The following is a 20,841-nucleotide window of genomic DNA, read 5'->3' as shown; positions in this document are numbered from 1 at the left end:
GGCAGACGGCATGCAACGTAGGTGGCAGATGCGCTATGCGGCTGCGACTGGCTCGCATGGCGCCTGAGCATTCGAGGCTCGGAGTAATCTAGTAGTCTAGTACTCCCTCCGGTCTTTTTTACTTCGCATATAAAATTTGTCTGAAGTCAAATCTCATAAACTTTGATCAAATTTATAAAAAAATACAAACATTTAGAATGTGAAATCAACAACATTAAATGCGTCATGACTTTACTTTTCATATTGTATAAATTTAGCATTATAGATGTTAATATTTTTTCATATAAATATGGTCAAATTTTACGAAGTTTGACTTCAGACAATCCTTATATGCAGAGTAAAAAGGACCGGAGGGAGTACTACACCGGTGATGGAGGAAAAGAAATCATAGGAGAACAAGATGACGAAAGACTTGTAGCGCCAAAATCTTTGCCAGAAAACACAACATGAACTGGGCGATACTTAATGACGAGGTTCGTCAACAGAAAGAACGGGATGAAGTGCATGTGCATGACAACTTCACGACCAAAAACCCTACACAACCATCACATCAACCTTTGCATGTTGAAAGAAAGAAGTGGTATACGATCGAGTACTGGTCACACTTGCTGCTCCACCGGTGCGACCGCATCGTCCTCCTCGTCCTGGGGCTTGACGTACTTGTACCAGCTGGCCCAGTAGAGATAGTTGAGGAAGTTGATGAAGCTGAGCACGGCGAGCAGCCAGAAGAAGAGGTCGAGGTGGTTCCGGTTGATGTTGTTGCCGTTGAGCCAGCCGCCGCTCAGCGTGTGCTTCCTGGTGGCCGCGTTCACGGCCTTGACGATGATGGTGCTGAAGTAGTACCCCAGCGACATGGACGCCCAGAGGAAGGCCGACGACATGGACTTGAGCGCGGGCGGCGCCTGCGAGTAGAAGAACTCGAGCAGGCCGATGTAGGTGAACATGTCGGCGATGCCGAACACGCCGTACTGCGGGGCCAGCCAGAAGACGGACATGGGCAGCGGCTGCAGCATCGGGAACGCGTCCAGCATGCCGTGCCGGACGGCCACCTTCTTGCGGTGCATCTCCACGACGGCGGCGATGCACATGGAGACGACGGAGAGCACGAGGCCGACGCCGACGCGCTGCAGGTAGGGGATGCCGTTGGGGTGGCCCGTGATGCCGCGGGCGAAGGGCACGAAGAGGCGCTCGTAGATGGGCACGGCGAAGATGAGCATGGTCAGCGGGATGATGGGCAGCGTCGCCGGCTGCATCTGGAAGTCCCCGACCCACGTGTTCATGGTGGAGCCCTGCTGGATGGAGAAGGTCTGGAACTGGGCCAGGCAGGTGCCCATGATGATGGCGCTGCAGAAGATGGGCACCATGGCCAGCACCGTCTTGGCGTGCTCCACGTGCGTCACCCGGCACTGCCGCCACGGGCTCGGCGCCTCCGCCGCCGGCGCCTGCACGATGGCCGCCCTGTCCAGGAACCTGAATGGCCTGTCCCTGTGGGACACGAACTCCTCCTCGGGAGAAGCTTTGCTTCTGCTGATCTCGTACAGCTCGTCGGGGTTCTCAGGGAGCTGCAGATTCCGGTTCCTGATCGCAGCAACGTACACCTGAAAACAGCACGGAAAATAACCAACCACGTCCATGTATGCATGCATGCATGATTAACACGGAAAATAGTCGTCAAGAAGCTAAGCTAGCTAGACAAGGTTGATTACCCGGAGGATGTCGAGAAGCGCGCTGCTGCCCTGCGCCGTGAAGATGCGGTAGCGGGGCATGCCGGCGAGGAAGGCGATGAGGGCGAGGCCCATGACGCCGGTGGCGGCGCCGAACCCCTTGTCCCAGCCCTTGACGTTCTGGATCCACACGAACACCGTGACGCTGACGGCTCCGCCGATGCACAAGCTGAGCAGCAGCCAGTTGAAGAAGCTGGACATCTGGCGCCGCTCCCTGGGGTGCTTCGCCTCGAACTGGTCCGCGCAGTGCGCCGGCAGCGCCGCCTTGATGCCCGCCGACCCGATCGCCACCAGGTACAGCCCGACGTAGAGCCGCGTCTCGCTGTGGCCGCCCACCCTCTGGCACGTCGGCTCCGGCCATTTGCACCCCTCCGGCAGCAGCTTCGGGGAGTGAGCTTGCAGCGTCATCAGCAGGAGCCCCTGCATGTGGGCCGGAGAGGATCAACGACCAGCTGCAATGCAACCAAGTGAAAGAAACGAAAGATTCTTACGATGAGCTCCACCAGGGAGGATATGATCACGGTCTGGTACCGGCCCACAAAGGTGTCGGCGAAGACGGTGATGAGCACCGCGATCATGTAGCTCGTGCCCATGTAGTCGGTCAGCAGGTTGGAGGCGTCGGCCAGGTTGATGTGCATGACCAACATGAAGTACATGATAAGGTTCACGGCTAGAGACAGAGACGCCAGGTTCTCCAGCCCAAAGTTCACTGCAACAACAAGCAAACCCAGGACAGCTTCATATTACCAGATCAGCAAGGTTGGCTTCATTTTCATTGAATTCATGCTCCGGCAAATTCATTCAAAAGCCCGAACTGATGAAGAGAGATTTCCGGCCCGTGTTCATTAGATTATTAAAACACCGTGTTGCTTCTTAATTTGCTGGTCAAGTACAACGTATCCATTAACTGTATGGATGAGGTCATAAAATACTAATCCTTGCAACGTTTCTAGCGAGAATATAAATGTTTCTCCGGTTGGTTAAGCCAAATCTGTATGTATTTTACCTTTCATACCGCATGTTACCACCTACTTATGTATGGGTTGCTAAGAACAATAGCACAATAACAAGCATAGATGCACAAAAAAATTAAATTTCAGAAACATGTTGACGAAATAGTAAAATCCTGAACGCGAATCTAGTTTATGTACAACGGAAACTGATCATGATTAAAAAAAATTACCAAGAATGAAGAAAGAATTGCCAACACCACCATGGCGCCCTCGCACGGCAGGCCTTCCCCTCCAATTAACCTTCCCTTCAATGACTTCGTACTGTTTTCCTCCAACGACTTCATGTGTTTCCGACTATTCATCATTTATGTGAATAACAAAGTCACTTCTCATGCCCATGGGCACGGAGTAGTAGCTATTTGATCAACATGTAATTTTACCTTGCCATTGGTTTCAGCTGATTTGTCATCCTCCTTGTATTCCTATTAATTTTTGTTAGCAAATAAGAGACGTCGATATGAGAAATAAACACATAACTTCAGAACAAAGTGGGAGTTTATTCATGAATTAGTGTCTATTATTCTTTCTTTCTTTCTTTTTTGAAAGAAAGGGGTTGCCCCCCGCCCCATTTTTATTAAAACGGAGCAAACCAAAGTCACGACAGTTTACAGCGCTCAGGCGGCCACGCAAGAGTAGCTAAGCCAGAAAATTCAAAATCCCATGTAGTGTCTATTATATACTTAAATTAAGTGACATGAATTTCAGTTATCTGTTGATGCCCATACAATTACAATTTATACACGGTAGTTTATACCTTATTCTTGGTTTTCTTGTAAAAGATATATTAGACGATCAAAGGAAACTCCCATTGCAGTTGAAATAAAACGGTCACTATATGCAGGTTTTTACGATATGGCATGATAAGCATGAACCGTCTCAAAAGTAAATAAAAGAGATGAAGGAAAGGAGAGAAGATGGGGTGAAGCAAGGGAGATACCATGGATTGTAATTTGCCGGTGGCTTCGGTTACCTTGCTCATCTCCTCGTTTTCCTATGAAGAGAAATCACACAGCAGTGAGAACGTTGGCACGCACGTACGTACGGAAAATGAAGTTGGAACAAGCAAGAGAATGAGCCAGTACCATTTTGGCCAAGAGGCGAGCTATCTCAGGTGGACGAGAGACAAGCAATATAAAGCGTCTCAACTCATGAAGAATGGGTCTCCAATGCATTCCTATATACTGTGAGATTGTTTAAATTATGGTCTCTTCATTCATTCCATTCGGTCTCTTCTTGTCGCAACCGTTATCAGCGGCGACGTCCACTAGATGTGGGCATCTTGTAACTCATTGACACAGCCAGGCCACAGTTGTCAGGTACCGGACCGGAGCGTAGCAAAAGCTAAGATCGCATAAAAGAATCAGTCGTCAGCTCCTTCTGTTCACCCCCTGCGTAACTTGTAAAATTTTACGGTCGTTTTGTAATGCACGCGCACGCTAGGCTCTCCGGGCAAGCGTCCATGGCCGTGCCTTTCGTGAGTAGGATATTTTGTTACCGTCCCTCAAGAAAAGGATGTTTTGAACCTAAAAAAAAGATACTTTGTTACCGCCTTCTTGTTTTTGGTTCCCTTCTGCGGATCGCACCAGAGGTCAAACCTCCGGATGAACGCTGCATCGCGGATAGAGTCGAAATGACGCAATGTGTGGCATATGCGTTGCGTAAGGGCATTTCTAACGTGATCCTCAAATCTCCCACAACCGCTTGGACCGTGAAAATCATTTAACACAATTTTGTATCGGTTTGTGGAGCGGTCCGGACATAACTTCTCCCGTCAATCGAAGACAAACGTAGAAAAGTATGCGGGAGTCCGGACTGCTCCCAAGTCTGTTTCTGACTTTCCTGGCCCATCAAAAACCTCTCCTCCTTCCCGCGTGTTCTTCCTGCCCGATACCACCCGCCCGCGCTCATGTCGTTGTAGAGCGTGCCGCTCCACAATGAAGTCGGCTCAGGGCGGACGTGACCTCTCACTACCTCCGACATTGAAGCGACGCCCCGGTCGAGGGCGTCGCCCGCTGCACGCTCAGCTGAACACATCTCCTTGCCATATTCAAACGCCTTCATTAAACTCGTGTGGGAGCCGAGAAATCTACTTCGGCCACATGTCCATTTATGAGCGGGTCAGCATTAAACGCAACGCCGACCAAGCTTCTCAGGTCTGCCCTTTATTTAAACGAGGCCAGACGCGGGGCAAAAATCGCACCCCTCCGTCGCTCCACCATCTCCTTCTTCACCATTTTCTCCACTCTTCTGATGGCTTCCGAAGAGCAGTTCTCTGGTATACAAGCCGACTGGGTGGCTCTGGCCTGCAGAGCCCGCCAGATACGAGTGAGGCTTCTCGCTGCTCCACGTCCCTCGCCTAGCCCGACGGAGCCAGTTGTCGCGGCCCCAAGCCGGCGCGTGGTTCAACAACTCGTCGCTCCAGGCCAGCTCGAGGAGGAGTGGCGAGTTGCTCCATGCTGGCATGGCGGCACGGGCATCACCGCATCTAGTGTCTGCGACCGCGCCATCCGTCGTTGACGCACGCATAGTTGCACCATGCATGCACAGAAAGAAGTCGGCTGCGCGAATGTAGACGAGGTGGCGGCCCGCACGTCTGTGCCTGCTGCCATCATCAAGAAGAAGTAGAACACGGGAGGCCACCGCCGCTTGTATCTTATGAAGGCCACCGCTGGAGACTTGGCCGGTTCTCCTTTATCTCAGACCATCCTGGACACCCACCCGAACTCCACAGAAGTATCCTTCCCCTCCGGCTGAAGCACCATCTTTGTTGCTTCGATGAGCGGCGCAGCCGGACATAGGCTCCGGGGCTCTTGACTGTCCGGTTAGCGGGCTGCCGGACATGGAAAGACAAGTCGCAGCCGGCCGTAGACTAGTGTAGTGTATAATGCCGTGGTAGTGAAGCTCCGCGCGACTATAAATGCACATAGTTTTACCTTCTTAGTTGAAATATGTCCAAAATGTAACCGTATGTGTCTGATTTATATGAAATCCGGCCTTGTTTGCACGAATTTTATTCGGTTTGTTAAAAAAAAGTTTGAAATGTATGCGGCTACGATTGAATGGCATCCTCCTGCATCCATGTCCGCAGACTGGTCCTATGTCCATGAATGTGAATGGACGCAGGAGAAAATTTATGGGTTGCCATTCTCTAAGAGAGTTGAAATGACGTCATGTGTGGCATATGCACTGCGTGCCATATGCACAGCACTGCAGGAGCTGATGAAACCAAAGAACAGCTCGTTCACAGCTTCGCATGCAGCGGCCCGGTTGCCTGCCAGCAAGTGCCGGCGCCACCGCCCAATTCTTCCACATTCCCCACAGAGACGTCAACAATGTTCCTGCCTCCTGCGGAAACAACAAGTCAGGACTCACAAGGGATCGGGAATTTAGATCGACTCGGTAAATTCCCCCGGCTTGAACAGGCTAAATGGAGTCGCTGTTGAGAAATGTTTGTTAATTTGCAAATGGACAGCAAAAGTAGCAGCAAATATGAAAGGTTTCCTTTTGTTACATTTGGAAGCATGGCACCATGTCCACCAGAAGAGCTGACATGCCAGTTTACGTCTGCAATTAATTTCTCAATCTACTGGCAGAAGGCCTGGCGCAGAAAGCGGGTTACATCAGTTCTCACTAGAAGGATTGGACGTGCTTTGTTGCGCCGTTGGTGTTGTTGAGATTTTTTTAAAAAATAGTTGCTTTGTTTTAAAAATGAAGTCGATATTTTTGGCTCTAAACTTGGTCAGAGTTAAAGAAATTTGACCTTGTAAAAAACTAATACCCCTTGTATTTTGGAATTGATGCGATATTTAGTATGGCGGATGGGGGCGACGATGGACTGTGTTTTATGTTTTTTTGTAATGTGGTTATTTGGTGGGTTTTTTATGGTGTGATTCTATATTATGCTCTAATCAACTTATACTTTTATGGGTAAATTTCTGTGTCTGTGACTACATGTACTATATTGGTGCTATAGTATTATCACATGGTCGCGCTTCTTTTTTCTAGGTGGTAGGAGCATGCTCGGGGTTGATATATTTCTTTAGCCGGTTGGTGTTGATTGATTTGAAAAATAATTGGCCCGATCAAAATCGGAAACCAAATTGAAAATTGAATATCTCAATCAAATAAAAGAGCTTCAAAATTAACGAATACCATAAATTAAAATAATTAAATGGGAGAGCTCTTTAAGAAATTATTGACCTGATTAAAATCAGGTGACCAGGTTCTAAACTGAAGACCTCAATTAATTATGAGGACTTAAAAATTAATAAGCATAGTATATAATATAAAATAATTGAATGAGAGCTTTAAGAAATTGTTGACTTATCAAAACCGGGTGACCCAATTTCAATTGGACACCTCAATTAATTGAGGCCTTTTACCCCTAGGGAGCTTAGTGATGCAGGGAGCTTAGTGATACGGTAAATACAAACTGCTCTATCTAGACGGATATGAGCAATTTGAGGGTCACCGCTGGAGATGCCCTTATCTTTCTATCCAGAGTGCTCAATCAAATAGTACCTCTGTCCTGATTTATTAGTTTTTTTTGTATTTTGTGCCAAACGTTGACCACAGATTTAACTAAAAAATAATAATGCATGTCACCAAAAATTATATCATTAGATTCGTATTTGAACCTAGTTTTCAATGATATTATTTTTGGTTACATGCATTAATATTTTGTTAGTTAAATCTAAGATCAAAATTTAACATAAAATGCGAAGGAAACCAATAAACCAGGACGGAGGTAGTACTCTTTTAAACACAACATTGAAATCAGATCACCAGAAAGCAAGCAACAATATCGCTGATGCAAAATTCACAATATACATTAAATTCCATTGGCGCGCTAAGATGACTTTGAAAGAAATGACCAGGGCCAGATCAAATATTTTTGAACTGGACAAAAAAAGTTGTCCATGCTACTTCGCTCATAGCATCAACGCAAGAAGCATGATTCCGACATGTTACATACATGAACAAAAGAACAATGCTATCTTTAAACATGGTGCTCCATAGCAGAGCGAATGAATGAATGCTCTCAACACTTTGGTCAATAGTTCAATAAGGAGTATTTTGCACGCACAATAATCCTGCCCTTCTCCACGCCTAATTTTGCTCCTGTCACCAGCCAGTGGCCAGGTGCGTCTTGCGGACCCTTCAATGTCTCTGTCATGTCGACAATCTTCACAAGTTTAGCATTGTCGCTTGAGGACGATGAAGCTTCATCTGTTCTATGCATCGCAGAACTTGGACTGTGGTCCCACACTGATCTCCTGATTGTGCACCCAGGAACTCTGGAGAACAAAAGTTTAAGGTGGAGCACGCTCTTTGCACCAAAATCCCACACTCCTAACTGTGCTCCCGTGACAATATAAACGCCAGACAGATCCGTGATATTTGTTTCGGTGTACTCTATGGGCGCAGTGCTGACATGAGCAAAATTCTTCCACTTGATTGGTTCGAACCATCGGCTATCCTGCTCTTCAGGCCCTTGCCATTTTGGTGGCCCGATCGTGATATGCGAGTCCCAGTGAGGTAGAAATATCTTTGGTAACGAGCCAAGGTGCTGCAAATGAATAGCCAGACGGTTCTGTTTTGTTCCTTCCAAGCACAGCCTCAGGCCAGTGATTGGTCGACGCCCAACAGATACCTGCATGTATTCCATTGGAAATTAGCTTGAATTAGATTGTTCTGCGTAGTTTATCATCTTATAAAGTATATTCCATAATGTCACCAAATAGGACTCCCAACATAGGCGGTGGTCCCTTAGGGCGTGTTTGGTTCAGGAACAAAGTGGAATGGAATGTCCTGGTTCCATTCCACTGGAATGGGTTGTTCCTATATTTGGTTGGGGGCAATCCGGTGGAGTAGAATGGTTATATTACAGTATTTCATTGGCGAGATGAAATAGAATGCATTTCGTTCAACTCATCTCTTGTGTAGGAGTGGTGAGAATACCTCTCATCATCTCATGTGCATATATATAATATGAATAAGATAGCTCTTTGTATTTTTAGCAACAAATTATTCAAATTCTTCATAATATTTCAATTGTATTTATAGCATAAATAAGTTACAAATACAGTCACAAGCATAACAACTATACAAGGATATGATGTCAAACAAATAATTCACATTGCTTCCTATTTAACAAGACTCATATATAGGTCAAAAATCATCAACCCACATACACATCAAGCAAAAATAGCCAAGACTCATTTTCCTTGGAATTTTTATATCATTATGCATAACTTTATTTTATACACAAATATTTCTGAAGTTAACTAGTACAGAAACCACACTATGAGTCCGCTTGTAACATACCACTTTTCAAACTCTAGAGCTAGGAATTTCTTTCCCTAGAATAAAATAAATTCTTTATTGCATTTTCTTTTCACCAGGACATGTCAAGTGGAAGTGACTATATTTGACTTGCAGATCTATCTTCTAATCAAGATCCAGCCCATTTATCATCCTTCATTTGATACGGTGATCCAAACCAACTCAGACTCAAGACCAACACCCCATACCTTGCCAAACCTCCTTATCCCTGCGTCAAGACGTCTCCTTACCTCCAAGTGGTTAACCAACCCAGGTTGTTTCGGATTCATTCACCACCGCTGTATTCGAGTAGGAGGAGAACCCTACTCCATATCCAATCCTAACCGACCTAGAACCCCTATATATATATATATACCCAAGACTCCAAAATCACGAATCCACAGCTTCCGAGCCACCCCAAGTCACCACCAAAGTTGATCAGACGAGTTTCGCAAGGCAGCAGAAAACTCTTATGCAATCTCTTTGTTCTTGGCGACTCAATCATCTCCTCGACGACCCCACCATTGTAGACGAGCCCGTTGAAGTGCTGCAGGACAAGCCCGTTGTAGACGACCCCACTAAGTTTCACAACGGCCCGACAGTGCAATCTTAAGTGACGGCGCAATCCCGTAAAGTTATTTGGTCGTCACTTAAGATTGCACCGTCAGATCGTCATGCAACTTTACGGGAGTGATGAGGACTCAATCGTGCAACACTTCAACGGTCGGACCGTCTTCAACGGTACATAATAGTTTTCTGCTGCTCGGAAGCTATGGATTTGTGGTTTTGGAGTCTTGGGAGGTAGGAGGGGTTCTAGGTCGGTTGGGGCTGCTCTAGGTCGGTTAGGATTGGATACGGAGTAAGTTTTGTCCTGCTCGAATCCAACAGTGGTGAACGAATCCGAAACCACTTGGGTTGGTTTAGGTCGCCTAAGAGAAGCTTCCGGAGGAGACGTCTTGGCACAGGGATAAGAAGGTTTGGCAAGTATGGGGTGTTGGTATTGGTTCCGAGTCCGAGTTGGAGTAGGTTTGGATAACCGGACCAAATGAGGATGACAAGTGGGCTGGATTTTGACTAGAAGATAGATATGAGCCCAAGTCAAATATAGTTCAAGACCTAGAGCATTTCCACTTGACATGGCCCGGTGAAAAAAAATGCAATAAAGAAAATAAAGAGCTCAATTTTATTCTAGGCGTTAAAAAATCCTAGCTTAAACAATAACTACTATACTTAGCTAGAGTTTGAAAAATGGTATATTACACCGCTTTTCCTGTGCTGCAAAGTTCAGAATTCTAGCTCTGATAGAGCAGCCAAAGTTCAGAACTCTACCTCAGCCACCGCTCCAGACTGGGAGCTGAGGTTAACACTCAAGAAAAGGATGCTGACAAGCAAAAAAATCGGCCAGAGCTGCAGTGTAGCGCCTCCGCCTTCCAACTCCGCCACTCGCCCCTGTTTGCCGCCGCGGCTCCGCCTACCAATTGGCCATCGCCCAGCAGTCGGTGTTGCTGCTTCGCTTCCCAACAAGCCACCGCCCCCTTCCCCTTACCGTCACCGCGTCTTGGGCGTTTCCTAACGGGCCGCCGCAGCCTAGGCCCGCTGCCACGAGATGACAAGGGGAGAGAGGCCTGGAGAGAGAGAGGCTATAGGTTTTTTTCCTTTTATGCGGTGAGAGTTGGGTGTCACATGCGCGTGATTTGAGCAAGAAATCGATCGGTTCCCCTGATTTGAAGGAACTAGCACGTTCCGCATATAGAGGGTCCGCGTGATTTGAGTGAGGAGCTATTCGGTTCCACCGATTTGGAGCACATTCTGCATATATGGGGTATATTCCCTTCTCTAGAATCAGTAGGTTCCATTTCTTCACGCAACCAAACACAAGAATGTGTTCCATATGGCTTGATCAATTGAACTGCATTACAAAATATGAACGCTTCGTCGCATCCCAAGTAAATTATTGTTAATCCTACAGCAAAATGGTGTTTGCTTCTCTTTTGTCTAATGACAGGGTCTAGTAAGGGGCGCTAAATTGACCTATCAATGGTAAAACTAAAATAGCTAAAGGGAAATTATCATAAACATGTATTTAAACCCGAGAGCAGCATTTACCTGTTCTGTGCTAACAAATAACTTTGGGCCCATCAAGCTGAACTGAAGTGACGGGCACACAGGCTCTTTTCTATTTTGTCCAGCAATACCCAGTGGTACTGGAGCCCAAACTAGTGGAACTTGGAAATCTAAGAAGTATTGTAACTCTTCAATTGGAGGTTTGTCTGGAGTAAAAAAAATATGCAAACATCATTGAAAAGATACCATGTAATATGATAATGTTTAATCACAGCAGGAAATAGCAAGGACAACTACCCAACTCTTTGGTAGACATAGGAAAAAATTTCTCCAGATTCTAATCATTCAATAGCTATACTACTGTATTGAGCTACTGATTTAATCATGATTGACATTCTGACTTTAGGAAAGATATGTCTATCTTGATCATGAATACATCACCCTTACTAAACATACTTTTCAATACATACTCCAAATAGAAGAACTGTGCAGAGACTCTGCTACTATAATATATAGATAGCAATATAATTTAAAACAACAGCTCAGGTTTACGGCAAATGGACTTTGAGGATAGTCCAAAAAAGGAATCAGGTGCATGTCTTACATGTCAAGTATAGATCAATGGCACGAGCAATGTGCTTCTTCCCAGGTATATCATCGACGAGTGAAACAATAGGGAGAAATGTCATGCCTATGACATCTGGTGCTGACGAAACAGTTTTTATCCACTCAACAGAATTCTGAACAAGATCGCAACCTCCCCTCCTTCTGAAGATTACTGTCATGTCCTGTATATGGGACTGGAATTAGGATTTGCTTACAGTAAGAGGTGCAGTACACATATCACATATGTTATTATAGTTTTTTTTTCGAATTGAACATGTGTGACAGTTCAAAGTAGCTAATTTCCTACTGGTGATACTTTAGGCCGTTTTCAAAGACGGGTCAAATAAATAGACGCTATGTAATGGCATCTTGTAAACTGACACCACCCTCAAGGTGCATACATTGAGAATGTCCAATTTCCTATTGATATTATTATCAACACTTGCAATTAACAAGGTACTCCCTCCGTCCCAAAATTTAAGATCATTTTTTACGCTATGAACTGACTAACCTTTTCGCTATAATTGATGGGGGGTGCATTTGACTTGTTCTCCACATCTGAGAACCTCTCGTTCCCAATTTCTCTGACATAATTTCTGAACTCCATTTCAGACAATTGGGATGAGGAATGCTGCTTTATGTATACTTCATCCTTACCACCAACCATTACAGAAGTAATAATGTGTGTGCCATAATTCTCGATAAAGCTGAGCAGAAATGAGACAAGGGCACCTTGTTATTGTATGATAAGGGCAGGTAATATGCAAAAAGTCATGTAGGACAGCCAAATGTAAAACTGACCCTGAGAGCAGGGTCAATGGAGAAGATTACCTACTGACCTAGCCAATGCTGGTGGATCCCAAGTATATGGAATTGCGCGCTTTACACTCTCTTGTAGAACCAGTTCATCACTAGTTATTTTAACTCTATATAGCGGAACAGAATAGCCATCAACTGCAAGGGCCTTTGTCGCGGCCGCATCATTCTTCCAAGAACCAGTAAAGCTGAAGAGCGAGTTGAAGGAACCCAGCGGGACTGTTTCCAGCAAGCTCGCCTTCCTGTTGAAATGCTCCGCCATCTGCGCGATAAATGGTGGTGCCAATGTCAGAGACAGTGAAGGGAACGGCCACGAAGCCTAACATGTGTAGTACGATTTGCATAACAGCAGATTTGCATCACAGTACACCCAGAAGAGAAGAAGGCGTGATGTAGTATATGCGTGCACGATCTGCTCAAACGCCCCAAAATCGGGACTCCGGTCCTGAGCACCTCCCTCACCTTGTCGAAGCTGCAGACGAAGGGCTCGTCGGGGGCGGCACCAGGAGGGGGCGGGCGGCTGCGCTCGGGGTTGCCGCGGTAGGCCTCTACCTCGACGTCGGGGGGCACGCCGCAGAGGACGCCGCCGCCGATGGGCAGGTCCCGCGCGCGGGCCTCGTCGAGCGCCACGAGCCTCCCGGCGCCCTTGCAGTAGAGCAGGCGGTGGTCGCCGGCGGCGTCGAGGCCGCGCCCCACCGCCTGCAGGGCCGCCTCCAGGGCGGAGCCGGCGAGGCTCATGGGCCCCTCCAGCGCTCCCCCTTCTCCGCCGCCGCCGCGAGATCCGTGGCGACTCAGCTTGGCCGCGGCAACCAGAGGAGAAAAGGCCGCTCCGGCGCCTGCGCTGCTCCTTCGTGGAGACTGCGGGAGGGGGGGGAGAAGACACGGACGGGGGTTGGAGGGGTCGTCGCAGGAGAGGCTTTTGACCGCCGCTATTGCTGTCGATCGGGGAGGGAGGGAGGGGGGGAGGGAGAGGGGGACACGGTTTCTACGGAGCAAGGCAGCTGAGGGAGATGGCGACGCTGCCTGCCCGGGGGTAGTCTGCTTTGACTGGATTTCTTTTTCCAATTTTTCATTTCTCTTTCTTCGTTTCTTCTCTTGATTATCGGTATTTAATTAGTGCATTTCGAAGCACGTCTTCAATGTTGTCATGCCGGTGTCCCCTTTGGGCGGTTGAAAACGGGAACGCATGCCGTTGAAAAGGCGGTTTGACTTTCTGTATTGATTGGAATTACTCCGCACAAACAACACGTGGAATTAAGTGCAGCTCCTTTTGTTTTAGTGTTGCTGAGATTAATTAATAATCTTCTAATAAGAAATGGTCAAACTTCTGGAAATTGCTTCACAATCTCTAGAAAGAGGGTAACTATGGCTTTTAAAAATAGGATGACTATTTGTCCTTTTAACGGTGGACAGAAATTCCAAAATTTATAAAGTTACAATTTGACAAGGATACGGCACCCGGATATGGTCACCAAGGACGAAAGTCAACTGAAATCACATTTGCTCCCTAGGTGATTTTGATAATTCATGCCAACATATATGGTGTTGGATTAATGCTTTTCATAAGTACTCTCTCTGTTTCTAAATATAAGTCTTTGTAGAGACTTCACTATAGACCACATACGGATGTATATAGATTCATTTTAGAGTGTAGATTCACTCATTTTGCTTCGTATGTACCTCCTTCGTTCATAAATATAAGTCTTTGTACAGATTTCACTATGAACCACATATGAATGTATATAGATGCATTTTAGAGTGTAGATTCACTCATTTTGATCTGCATGTAGTCCATATTGGGATCCCTACAAAGACTTATATTTAGGAACAGAGGGAGTAGTAGTTCATAGTGGAATCTCTACAAAAACTTATACTCCCTCCATCCCAAAATTCTTGTCTTAGATTCGTTTAGATACTGATGTATCTAATACTAAAACATGACTTGATACATCTGATAGATCCCCAAGAACATCGATAAGAACATTGTATTGAGAATCAAAGAGAGAGAAGAAGCCATCTAGCTACTAGCTATGGACGCGTAGGTCTGAGGTAAACTACTCACGCTTCATCGGAAGGGCAATAGGTGTTGGGGAACGCAGTATTTCAAAAAAAATCCTATGATCACGCAAGATCTATCTAGGTGATGCAAAGCAACGAGAGGGGAGAGTGTGTCCACGTACCCTCATAGACCGAAAGCGGAAGCGTTTAGTAACGCGGTTGATGTAGTCGAACGTCTTCGCGATCCAACTGATCCTAGCATCGAACGTACGGCACCTCCGTGTTCAGCACACGTTCAGTACGATGACGTCCCTCGAGCTCTTGATCCAGTTGAGGACGAGGGAGAGTTCCGTCAGCACGACGGCGTGGCGACGGTGATGATGAAGTTACCGGCTCAAGGCTTCGCCTAAGCACTACGACGATATGACCGAGGTGATAAACTGTGGAGGGGGCACCGCACACGGCTAAGACAATTGATATTGTCTGTTCTAGGGTGCCCTCCTGCCTCCGTATATAAAGGAGGAGAGTGTTGGAAATATGCCCTAGAGGCAATAATAAAAGTATTATTATATTTCATTGTTCATGATAATTGTCTTTTATTCATGCTATAACTGTATTATCCGGAAATCGTAATACACGTGTGAATACTTAGACCACAATATGTCCCTGGTAAGCCTCTAGTTGACCAGCTCGTTGTGATCAATAGATAGTCATGGTTTCCTGACTATGGACATTGGATGTCGTTGATAACGGGATCACATCATTAGGAGAATGATGTGATGGACAAGACCCAATCCTAAGCATAGCATAAAAGATCGTGTAGTTCGTTTTGCTAGAGCTTTGCCAATGTCGAATATCTCTTTCTTAGACCATGAGATCGTGTAACTCCCGGATACCGTAGGAGTGCCTTGGGTGTATCAAACGTCACAACGTAACTGGGTGATTATAAAGGTGCATTACAGGTATCTCCGAAAGTAGCTGTTGGGTTGACACGGATCGAGACTGGGATTTGTCACTCCGTATGACGGAGAGGTATCTCTGGGCCCACTCGGTAATGCATCATCATATTGAGCTCAATGTGACCAAGGTGTTGGACACGGGATCATGCATTACGGTACGAGTAAAGTGACTTGCCAGTAACGAGACTGAACAAGGTATTGGGATACCGACGATCGAGTCTCGGGCAAGTAACGTACCGATTGACAAAGGAAATTGCATACAGGGTTTGATCGAATCCTCGACATCGTGGTTCATCCGATGACAACATCGAGGAGCATGTGGGAGCCATCATGGGTATCCAGATCCTGCTGATGGTTATTGACTGAGAGCGTCTCGGTCATGTCTGCATGTCTCCCGAACCCGTAGGGTCTACACACTTAAGGTTCGGTGACGCTAGGGTTATGAAGATATGTATATGCAGAAACCCGAATGTTGTTCGGAGTCCCGGATGAGATCCCGGACGTCACAAGGAGTTCCGGAATGGTCCGGAGGTAAAGAATTATATATAGGAAGTGCTATTTCGGGCATCGGGACAAGTTTCGGGGTTATCGGTATTGTACCGGGACCACCGGAAGGGTCCCGGGGGTCCACCGGGTGGGGCCACCTGTCCCGGGGGGCCACATGGGCTGTAGGGGGTGCGCCTTGGCCTTCATGGGCCAAGGGCACCAGCCCCTATAGGCCCATGCGCCTAGGGTTTCCCCCTAGGAGGAGTCCTAGTGGTGGAAGGCACCCCTAGGTGCCTTGGGGGGGAGGGAAACCTCCCCTAGGCCGCCGCCCCCCTAGTAGATCTCATCTACTAGGGCCGGCGCCCCCCCTTGGCACCCCTATATATAGTGGGGGAGAGGAGGGACTTCATACACCAGCCCCTGGCGCCTCCATCTCCCCCCGTTACGTCTCTCCCTCGTAGTCTCGGCGAAGCCCTGCTGCTGTGACGCCCTGCATCCACCACCACGCCGTCGTGCTGCTGGATCTTCATCAACCTCTCCTTCCCCCTTGCTGGATCAAGAAGGAGGAGACGTCTCCCGTCCCGTACGTGTGTTGAACGCGGAGGTGCCGTCCGTTCGGCGCTGGTCATCGGTGATTTGGATCACGTCGAGTACGACTACATCATCCCTTGCAAGCTTCCGCACGCGATCTACAAGTGGTATGTAGATGCAAACTCTCTCCCTTGACTCGTTGCTTAGATGAACTCATAGATGGATCTTGGTGAAACCGTAGGAAAAATTTTAATTTTCTGCAACATTCCCCAACAGTGGTATCAGAGCCAGGTTTATGCGTAGTTCTCTTTGCACGAGTAGAACACAATTTTGTTGTGGGCGTGGATTTTGTCATCTTACTTGCCTCTACTAGTCTTTTCTTGCTCAACGGTATTGTGGGATGAAGCGGCCCGGACCAACCTTACACGTACGCTTACGTGAGACCGGTTCCACCGACTGACATGCACTAGTTGCATAAGGTGGCTGGCGGGTGTCTGTCTCTCCCACCTTAGTTGGAGCGGAATCGATGAACAGGGCCCTTATGAAGGGTAAATAGAAGTTGACAAAATCACGTTGTGGTAATTCGTAGGTAAGAAAACGTTCTTGCTAGAACCCAATTGCAGCCACGTAAAAGATGCAACAACAATTAGAGGACGTCTAACTTGTTTTTGCAGCGATTGATCATGTGATGTGATATGGCCAGAAGTTGTGATGAATGATGAATTGTGATGTATGAGATCATGTTCTTTGTAATAGGATTCACGACTTGCATGTTGATGAGTATGACAACCGGCAGGAGCCATAGGAGTTGTCATTATTTTTTGTATGACCTGCGTGTCATTGAATAACGCCATGTAAACTACTTTACTTTATTGCTAAACGTTAGTCATAGAAGTAGAAGTAGTCGTTGGCGTGACAACTTCATGAAGACACGATGATGGAGATCATGATGATGGAGATCATGGTGTCAAGCCGGTGACAAGATGATCATGGAGCCCCGAAGATGAAGATCAATGGAGCTATATGATATTGGCCATATCATGTCACAACTATATAATTGCATGTGATGTTTATTATGTATTATGCATCTTGTTTACTTAGGACGACGGTAGTAAATAAGATGATCCCTTATAAAATTTCAAGAAGTGTTCTCCCCTAACTGTGCACCGTTGCTACAGTTCGTCGCTTCTAAGCACCACGTGATGATCGGGTGTGATGGATTCTTACGTTCACATACAACGGGTGTAAGATAGTTTTACACAGCGAAAACACTTAGGGTTAACTTGACGAGCCTAGCATGTGCAGACATGGCCTCGGAACACGGAGACCGAAAGGTCGAACACGAATCATATGGAAGATACGATCAACATGAGAATGTTCACCGACGATGACTAGTCCGTCTCACGTGATGATCGGACACGGGCTAGTCGACTCGGATCGTGTAACACTTAGATGACTAGAGGGATGTCTAATCTAAGTGGGAGTTCATAATTTGATTAGAACTTTATTATCATGAACTTGGTCTAAAACCTTTGCAAATATGTCTTGTAGATCAATGGCCAACGCTAATGTCAACATGAACTTCAACGCGTTCCTAGAGAAAACCAAGCTGAAAGATGATGGCAGCAACTATACGGACTGGGTCCGGAACCTGAGGATCATCCTCATAGCTGCCAGGAAACAATATGTCCTAGAAGGACCGCTAGGTGACGCTCCCGTCCCAGAGAACCAAGACATTATGAATGCTTGGCAGTCTCGTGCTGATGATTACTCCCTCGTTCAGTGCGGCATGCTTTACAGCTTAGAACCGGGGCTCCAAAAGCGTTTTGAGCACCACGGAGCATATGAGATGTTCGAAGAGCTGAAACTAGTTTTTCAAGCTCATGCCCGGGTCGAGAGATATGATGTCTCCGACAAGTTCTACAGTTGTAAGATGGAGGAAAACAGTTCTGTCAGTGAGCACATCCTGAAGATGTCTGGGTTGCACAACCGTATGACCCAGCTGAACATTAACCTCCCAGATGAGGCTGTCATTGACAGAATCCTCCAGTCGCTCCCACCAAGCTACAAGAGCTTTGTGATGAACTACAACATGCAGGGGATGGAAAAGACCATTCCTGAAGTGTTCTCGATGCTGAAGTCAGCAGAGGCTGAAATCAAGAAAGAACATCAAGTGTTGATGGTCAATAAGACCACTAAGTTCAAGAAGGGCAAGGGTAAGAAGAACTTCAAGAAGGACGGCAAAGATGTTGCCGCGCCTGGTAAGCCAGTTACCGGGAAGAAGTCAAAGAATGGACCCAAGCCTGAGACTGAGTGCTTTTATTGCAAGGGGAAGGGTCACTGGAAGCGGAACTGCCCCAAATACTTAGCGGATAAGAAGGCCGGCAACACCAAAGGTATATTTGATATACATGTGATTGATGTGTACCTTACCAGTACTCGTAGTAACTCCTGGGTATTTGATACCGGTGCCGTTGCTCATATTTGTAACTCACAGCAGGAGCTGCGGAATAAACGGAGACTGGCGAAGGACGAGGTGACGATGCGCGTCGGGAATGGTTCCAGAGTCGATGTGATCGCCGTCGGCACGCTGCCTCTACATTTACCTACGGGATTAGTTTTGAACCTTAATAATTGTTATTTTAGTGCCAAGTTTGAGCATGAACATTGTATCTGGATCTCGTTTAATACGAGATGGCTACTCATTTAAGTCTGAGAATAATGGTTGTTTGATTTATATGAGAGATATGTTTTATGGTCATGCTCCGATGGTCAATGATTTATTCTTAATGAATCTCGAGCGTAATATTACACATGTTCATAGTGTAGATGCCAAAAGATTTAAAGTTGATAACGATAGTCCCACATACTTGTGGCACTGCCGCCTTGGTCACATTGGTGTCAAGCGCATGAAGAAGCTCCATGCCGATGGACTTTTAGAGTCTCTTGATTATGAATCATTTGACACGTGCGAACCATGCCTTTTGGGCAAAATGACCAAGACTCCGTTCTCCGGAACAATGGAGCGAGCAACCAACTTGTTGGAAATCATACATACCGATGTGTGCGGTCCAATGAGCGTTGAGGCTCGCGGAGGATATCGTTATGTTCTCACTCTCACAGATGACTTGAGTAGATATGGGTATGTCTACTTAATGAAACACAAGTCTGAGACCTTTGAAAAGTTCAAGGAATTTCAGAATGAGGTGGAGAATCAACGTGACCAAAAGATAAAATTCTTACGATCAGATCGTGGAGGAGAATACTTAAGTCACGAATTTGGTACACACTTAAAGAAATGTGGAATCGTTTCACAGCTCACGCCGCCTGGAACACCTCAGCGAAACGGTGTGTCCGAACGTCGTAATCGCACTCTATTGGATATGGTGCGGTCTATGATGTCTCTTACCGATTTACCGCTATCATTTTGGGGATACGCTCTAGAGACAGCTACATTCACTTTAAATAGGGCACCGTCTAAATCCTTGAGACGACACCGTATGAATTATGGTTTGGAAAGAAACCTAAGCTGTCGTTTCTGAAAGTTTGGGGATGCGATGCTTATGTCAAGAAACTTCAACCTGAAAAGCTCGAACCCAAGTCGGAAAAATGCGTATTCATAGGATACCCTAAGGAAACTTTAGGGTATACCTTCTACTTAAGATCCGAAGGCAAGATCTTTGTAGCCAAGAACGGATGCTTTCTGGAAAAAGAGTTTCTCTCGAAAGAAGTAAGTGGGAGGAAAGTAGAACTCGATGAAGTACTACCTCTTGAGCAGGAAAGTGGCGCAGCGCAGGAAACCGTTCCTGTGATGCCCACACCAACTGAAGAGGATAACAATGATGATGATCAAGGTACTTCGGATCAAGTTACTGCTGAACTTCGTAGGTCCACAAGGACACGTTCCGCACCAGAGTGGTACGGCAACCCTGTCCTGGAAATCATGTTGTTAGACAACAATGAACCTTCGAACTATGAAGAAGCAATGGCGGGCCCGGATTCCAACAAATGGCTTGAAGCCATGAAATCCGAGATAGAATCCATGTATGAAAACAAAGTATGGACTTTGACAGACTTGCCCGATGATCGGCGAGCGATAGAAAACAAATGGATCTTTAAGAAGAAGACGGACGCGGATGGTAATATTACCATCTATAAAGCTCGACTTGTCACTAAGGGTTATCGACAGGTTCAAGGGATTGACTACGACGAGACATTCTCTCCCGTAGCGAAGCTAAAGTCCGTCCGAATCATGTTAGCAATTGCCGCATACTATGATTATGAGATATGGCAGATGGACGTCAAAACAGCATTCCTTAA

General features: G+C 46.5%; 2 protein-coding genes across 2 annotated transcripts; both read right to left on the bottom strand.

Annotated features, from left to right (window-relative positions):
• Positions 1-599: 599 nt before the first annotated feature.
• LOC119272499 (protein NRT1/ PTR FAMILY 4.5-like) lies at positions 600-4,798 on the bottom strand. Its single transcript, XM_037553973.1, has 8 exons — positions 4,573-4,798; positions 4,284-4,345; positions 3,708-3,728; positions 3,118-3,159; positions 2,908-3,031; positions 2,216-2,433; positions 1,707-2,144; positions 600-1,598 (listed from the first exon to the last, which is right to left on the bottom strand). Exons 1-8 carry the CDS (start codon positions 4,796-4,798, stop codon positions 600-602), a joined length of 2,130 nt encoding a protein of 709 aa, XP_037409870.1.
• A 2,745-nt stretch (positions 4,799-7,543) lies between these two features.
• LOC119268852 (MACPF domain-containing protein CAD1-like) lies at positions 7,544-13,482 on the bottom strand. The gene is made up of 6 exons (XM_037550563.1): positions 13,010-13,482; positions 12,571-12,809; positions 12,243-12,438; positions 11,730-11,913; positions 11,168-11,331; positions 7,544-8,390 (listed from the first exon to the last, which is right to left on the bottom strand). Exons 1-6 carry the CDS (start codon positions 13,283-13,285, stop codon positions 7,791-7,793), a joined length of 1,659 nt encoding a protein of 552 aa, XP_037406460.1. The 5' UTR covers positions 13,286-13,482; the 3' UTR covers positions 7,544-7,790.
• Positions 13,483-20,841: the final 7,359 nt, after the last annotated feature.

This window comes from Triticum dicoccoides, chromosome 3A, assembly GCF_002162155.2.
Source record: "Triticum dicoccoides isolate Atlit2015 ecotype Zavitan chromosome 3A, WEW_v2.0, whole genome shotgun sequence".
Classification (NCBI taxonomy): domain Eukaryota; kingdom Viridiplantae; phylum Streptophyta; class Magnoliopsida; order Poales; family Poaceae; genus Triticum; species Triticum dicoccoides.
Note: the sequence above shows the minus strand (reverse complement) of the source record. Positions and strands in the feature narration are given on the sequence as shown.